Genomic DNA, 6,672 nt, shown 5'->3' on the forward strand with positions numbered 1-6,672 from the left:
CTTTATAGACTGCTGTTTGGCTTACGGTTTCTAAGAGGTTAGTTGCCCACGGAGCCCAAGGAAGCCTTCAGTAGGGTACCAAAGGCTTTGGCTCGAGTTCGGTGCTCGGTGCGCGGCACCGCCTGCCGAGTGGGCGGGGCGGGGGGCGGGGCGCCGGGGCCCTCCCTCGCCGTGAAGCAGGAGCCGCCGCCATTTTGGTTTCGTTATCTCGCCTGGAGCGGGGCCGAAGCAGCGGCGGGTCGTCGGCTCCCGCCCGCGCGGGCGGCCAGGAGGATGCGGCACGGAGGGAGTTTGACGTCTCTGCTGTGGTGAGGGTGGCGAGTGGCGCCTGCCGGCGGCGGGACGGAACTGAGCCGAGCGAGGCGCGGCTGCCGCTCACGGTCTTTTCTCCTCCTGAGCGGTGGCTGGTTCCCTCGGCGCTGAGGAGATGGACGCTGGAGCCCGTCCCGGCGGCGGCGCTCCAGGGCAGTCCCGCGAGTACAAGCTGGTGATGTTGGGCGCCGGCGGCGTCGGCAAGAGCGGTGCGTGCGGCGCCCCCCAGGCAGGGCGGCGCGGGGGACTAGACGGGACGGGGCAGCCCCACGGGGCGATCCGCTGCCTGAGGGGGGCCGCGGGGCGCGGCTGGCGCAGCTACTCTAAGCTGCGGCGGCTGTTACACACGGCTCGGCGGAACGGCCCTGAGGCCCCTGTCTGTCGCTCCCGGTGCTGCCGTCGCTTCCTCCTCAGCCGCGCTGAGCAGCCGGCGGGACTCCACAGGTAGCCGACGGCAGGAGCGCTGAAGAGAAACGTTCGTTAGAGAAGGAGCTCTGGTTTGTGCTCTGTTCCGGTCCCCCAGGGGTGTCTCGGGAGCGTGGTGTGTCATCATCTTCCGCGTTTCCAGCGTTGTTTCTGAAGTTTGTACTGCTTTGTTGAGGACGAGGGCATGCTTCTCAGCATTTCTGAGTGTTATTTTGCCTATTAAGTTTCTTTCTAGTCTTGTGCTTAGTATATTTTCCTTCTGCCAGCTTTATGTTTTAGCTGTTAGTCAAATAACATGCTTAAATATGTTGTGAACTGAACGTTGAGGTGATGGATGCTTGCCAAGACTGTAACTTTTTTGTCTCCAATTTTTGTTTCCAGCCATGACCATGCAGTTTATCAGTCACCGATTTCCAGAGGATCACGATCCCACAATTGGTGAGAAAAGTCTCTCTTTTCTCTTTCCTGTTGCCACCTTCTCACAGCAGATTAAACTGTTGTGGAATCTATTGCTTGAAAGTGATTAATTTAAAGAAAGCCATAAATTTCGTTGTAAAGCGAGGAGTCAAAATTCCTTAGACTACTAATTTAAGGAGTTAATAGTTCTGAAACTGTGTGAGGACTGAGAGGCGTATTCTGACTTCTGAATCTTTAGTATTTTCACTATCTGTATATTGTTATTTTTTTTTATTCAGAGTATTACCTGTGTTTGCCTGCATGTTGGCAAAATACTACTGATACGTAATTGTTGGTAGCTTATTCAAAAAATCAAGTCTCCATAATGAAGATCAGTTCTCTGCTATAGCTTCTATTTGTCAGGCTAAAGTGTGCTCTGGTTTTGATAAACTTCCAGCTGACTTGGAAGGGATGAAAATGCTCAACTGCTTGCTGTATTGCTGCATATCTTCTGTGACCTGTTTCTTCAGCATCTCCAGAAGAAATCTAACCAACAGTCACTCTTTCAAAGGAAAAGCAGGAAGAATACCTAACTTCTTGCGGAAAAGCACACTGTCTCAGTGTGAGAGTGTTGGTGTAGAAGGACAGAAAATTGTCTTACTTTTAAGAAATTGGCAGTTGGCGGTGACCATTATAATTCTGTCCTTGAATCAGGGCGTATTTTCTGACTTTGAGAAAAAACGTAATGCTCCTACCTTGTGTTTTCCACAAAGGTGTGCAAGATTGAATTTATAGGATATTTTCACTAGCCTGTCAGAAATGCCTCATGCAGTGATTTTAGCAAGCAGTTGGGTGGGATACTAAATCATACTTGAACAATTATATTTTAATCTGTTGTAAATGAAGAACAGGCTAATGTAGTGTAGTAACATTACCAGATTAAAAATTTTTTTTGTAACGATCTTTTTGTACATTTGTGACTAGGAAGTACTGTGTTTGTATTACAACTTTGTTCTTTCCTATGTGTCATGAATTTACAGAGGACGCTTATAAAATACGAATACGCATTGATGATGAACCAGCAAATCTGGATATTTTGGACACCGCAGGACAGGTATGTGATTATTAAGAAGTGAATTGGGAGGGTTTTAGAAATTTGTAGTGGTCATACATAGAGACAGAAATCTTGTAACAATATGCTACTATTTTCTTCCAGATTAGTTTTATGAGCTCTCTCATTTCTTGCATGTATGTGTTGTTTATAGCACCTGCATCATACTGTCTATCTAGGCAGCCCAGATGGCATCCTTTCTTCATGTCCTGCTTTCTTCGCGTATCTTGTCTTTCATGCTTTACCAACAATCTATATTGCCTGAAGAATGACCTGATTACATGATTTCTGTAGTACAGGAAACTGAGAATTAATCTCAAATGTTTATAATATCTTCTCCCATATGTAACAGGAGAAGAAGATGGATAACCAACTTGTTTACAAAGTTTCTATCCAGCTGTTTTGTGAATACATTTTTTCTTCTGTTGTGAGCAAATTAGAAGTCATTGTATTTGTGCAATTAAAACGTAATTGTCTATTTTTAGGCAGAGTTTACAGCCATGAGAGACCAGTACATGAGGGCTGGCGAGGGTTTTATCATCTGTTACTCGATCACAGACCGACGCAGTTTCCATGAAGTGCGTGAGTTCAAACAGCTTATTTATCGTGTTCGGCGCACTGATGACACTCCTGTGGTCCTAGTGGGAAATAAATCTGATCTGACACAGCTGCGGCAGGTAAATGGCACAAAAATTACAGTAATAAAAGAGGTTGTATTCCCTTTCTTAAATTTTGCGTGTTTACTACATAGTAAGTTTAACTTAATAAAAGCACTTGTTGAATCTGTAATGAACAAATACACATAGTAATTGCAAAAGTAAGGCCTTCAACTTGATGCTTTAGGTTTCCATTGCTATTAGGTTGGGGGCTGGGGGGGGGGGTTCATAATTCCTGAAAGGCACTGTGTCTAACAAAGATTTAGTATCCTATAAGCCGTTTGCAAATAGCAGTACAAATGAAATAGGTCTAAGTGTGCTAAGAATAAAGGTATAATAATGAGGAACTCAAATAAGAAGGGACAGAAAGGAAAATGAGATTAAGCTAGATAGTGTTTGTATACCTGGAATTAGATGAATTTTCAGTGTGGGTAGCAGCAGGAAAATTACAGTGGTTATGGTAAACACTCTTGGTAACAGGTGTAGTATATAGAATGGGTAGTCAGTGATACTTTTTTAGGATTTAAATAAAATTCTTTCTTTGGAAAGAGTGCTCAGTTTTAGGAAGAAGTAATTGACAAAAGTTTTGGGTGCTGACCAGCAGAAGGAAACCCTTAATTGACCTGACTGACAACTGCTTGTGTTATGGCTGAGTGCTGCACAAATTAAGCAACCTCTAAATAAAGCTCCAGTGAAGTAATACTCTTTGAAGGGATGTTTTTGTTTCATAAATGACCAGACCGGCTCTGTTCAGAGAATCTCTTACAGATGATTGCATTTCTAGTGAAGTGGTGAGTGAAAGAAAAAGAAAAATGGATTTGTAGAGAAAGATTTAGAGATCAGTGGAAGCAAGCTGTTCTGGAACTGGGAGGCTGCATGCACATTTGTGGAGTAAGCAGGACAAGAAAAGGTAAAGAAATTAACTTCAGGGGTTTTGGCTTTGTTGACAAATACAAACTTCTTTTTTAAGGTCTCCAAAGAAGAAGGCGCTGCTTTAGCACGAGAATTCAACTGCCCTTTTTTTGAAACTTCAGCTGCATACCGTTACTATATTGATGATGTATTTCATGCTCTTGTGCGAGAAATCCGTAGGAAAGAAAAAGAAGCAGTAATGGCAATGGAAAAAAAATCCAAACCTAAAAGCAGCGTGTGGAAAAGACTAAAGTCACCATTTAGAAGGAAGAAGGATTCAGTCACTTGAATTCTTCTGCAAAATGAAACAAAATCTGTGAACAGCCATTTGTAACCAAAGCGGTTTAGGGACAACATTTTGGCAGGATGTTTTAAATCTGATGGGACTTTTATCAGAGAGGGTATAATATCTACCAATTACTTCTGTTTAAAATTATATTCCCCTAATTTGGATTTTTTTACTCATGACATAGCAGTGATTTTGCTTTTATTTGTATTTTTGACTGGATCCAACAAATGTTACTCGCATGTTGTTGGTTACAAATGCTGATAGATTTGTGTCCCTGCACTTTTGAATGTTTGTCTTTGGTCACTGCGTACTGGAAGTTGAATTGTTTTAAAAAACTGTTGAACTCCTTGCCAGCATAACTTAATTCATGTTTTTTTCCTAGTTGTTTGCACAACAAAATTTTGCTGCTTTTTGGAACAGTAACCTACATCACGAGAGATGCTTGCTGAGGTCATGGTGAAAAGTAGTCTACAAAATGCACGTCATGACTAAAAGTCTAGGTTATGTGTAGATGTCAGTGTAGAATTCTTGTGTTCTCATTGAATAGAATTTTTCCAACAAATAGTAAGTAATGTGGAATACACAAGTTTAGTGCACAAGTAATGTGGAATATACAAGTTCATCTAAAATTATCAACATTAATGCAATGTTGTAATTGGGCTTCTAAACAAGTCAGAAAAACAAGTTATGGTTCCTATGGCAGCTATAGTTTGGCAACAGTGCATAAATACATAGTGTTTTCCTACTGTATGTAGCATTTATTGTGTTACCATAACACCTGTGATAATTTGACACTGTAGATGCACTAGAAACTACAGCTTTGAATTTTCTGACTTGCTTGTTAAAATCATAGTTGTAATGTTGTAGTGGCTTATTTGTTTACATTAAATTTTACATTATTTTCTTAAAGGAGCCAGTATCGTTGTTAGGTAGAAATCTCTAATATAGTAATTTCAAATTACTTTGATAACTGCTTTGTAAAGAAGATGACTGAAACTGAGCATTGCAGATATTTTGCCCCAGAGTTAATACTAATTCTGGTAAGATTCTTCCAGCGCGGTCGTAAGAGTAGAACTAATGATACAGCAGAGAAAAACAAGTGGCTGGCCACAGTGACTGTCCTGATAGATGTTCACGTCTCTGACCTTACTTATGTATACAGTTCAGTCAGCGCATGTGGAGATTTTTTTTTATGCTCAGTAAACAATCGTTTGGTTAAGAAAGCATTTTAAAGACAGATTCTCCATGTATAGCCGATCTTTTCTGCTTTGAGATGATACATCAGCTCTAGAATTTAAATCCAGAGCTGATGTCCAAATGCAAAAAGATCACCTAACAGGAAGGTGTTCTTTTTGATTTTGTTTTTTAGGAGTACAATGAATCACAGTTAGGCAACTCACATGGTTAAAACAACCAGAATTAAGTGCCTGGAATCTTTCAGTTTAAGAGCAAAAGAGCTTAACTGACTCTAAACGTAGTATAGCTTATGTTATTCTTTGATCATCCATGTTGGTGATTATGCTGATCTCGTTGATCAGAAATAAAATCTGTAATGTCAGTCTTACCGTGCTGCGTATGATAGTACAATCGAAGTTCAAAATGAAGCTACTTAAGTTCATGTGTGAAATGATGGAGTAGAATAAGCAAGGATAGCAGATGTATAAACCGTTAGGCTTTCTTGCTAAACTCTATAGTATTTAGGAGGCCACTGGAAATCCTAAGCCTGGTGCTTCTAAGAATATTTTCTGTGTGATAACAAGAAAATTGGAGGGGGGGGGAATATTCTTTATGTTATGTTTGTACCTGTACTGAACATTTATATTGCTTTCTGTTTCTCACTTCCAAAGCTCCAGTGTTACGCTGCATTAGCAAAAATTTTACAAACTCCAATTGAAAAAGAGATTAAGTATAATTTGGAATGTATAGAATATAAGACCTCTTTTGAAAGTAACTGTGTGAGCAGGTGTGTACATCTGCTCCATAGTTACCAGTTTAGAACTTAAAGCCCTACTAGTCATTCATTGTTGGATTAAATGCTGTCTATAACTCTTTGATGAAAATCTTAGGAAAACTTTCTGGCAGAAATTTTGAGCTGAAAGAGGGGACAGCAACTAATATGCTGCTTTAAAAGCAGTGGCTTGTTACTCTAAATCAGCTTTCTGGAAATGTTAAATAGAGGCCTGATTATGATGGCAAGTTTTCCTCATGCTTTTCCTTGAGACATTATTTTAACATATTATATTAGTCAATTCCCGCATTTGAAATTTTCAGATAATAAGAAAAGATAACCTGCCAGCAGAACCGAAAGCTGTATGGGACTAATATTTATTTTCACCTTTAAATAACTGGTATCTCTGCCTTACATTATTTCTTCAATGCAGTTAAGTGTTTACTGATGCCCTTTGTGAGTCTGTTGCTTACAGAATTTTTAAATCAGAACAGCAGCAAGCACTTTTTTTACAGTGTTATTCAAGAAGAGTTTTATTTTTGTCATATATAAATTTGTATGCAGAATTATTTGTATGCAGAATTATTGTTTTATTTGACGCAATATAGAAATTTTAATACAA

The 6,672-nt window shown here is 40.3% G+C and overlaps 1 protein-coding gene across 4 annotated transcripts; it reads left to right on the forward strand.

The window, feature by feature from the left end:
- Nucleotides 1-180: 180 nt before the first annotated feature.
- On the forward strand, nucleotides 181-6,672 carry RIT1 (Ras like without CAAX 1). 4 transcript variants are annotated; one of them, XM_062598055.1, is made up of 5 exons: nucleotides 181-521; nucleotides 1,120-1,176; nucleotides 2,175-2,248; nucleotides 2,731-2,922; nucleotides 3,872-6,672. In XM_062598055.1, exons 1-5 carry the CDS (start codon nucleotides 428-430, stop codon nucleotides 4,100-4,102), a joined length of 648 nt encoding a protein of 215 aa, XP_062454039.1. In that variant the 5' UTR covers nucleotides 181-427; the 3' UTR covers nucleotides 4,103-6,672. The 4 variants fall into 4 exon arrangements, with proteins under 4 accessions (XP_062454039.1, XP_062454040.1, XP_062454042.1 ...); XM_062598056.1 differs by lacking the exon at nucleotides 181-521 and adding an exon at nucleotides 534-853; XM_062598058.1 differs by lacking the exon at nucleotides 181-521 and adding an exon at nucleotides 534-837.

This window comes from Rhea pennata, chromosome 31 (genome assembly GCF_028389875.1).
Source record: "Rhea pennata isolate bPtePen1 chromosome 31, bPtePen1.pri, whole genome shotgun sequence".
NCBI lineage: Eukaryota > Metazoa > Chordata > Aves > Rheiformes > Rheidae > Rhea > Rhea pennata.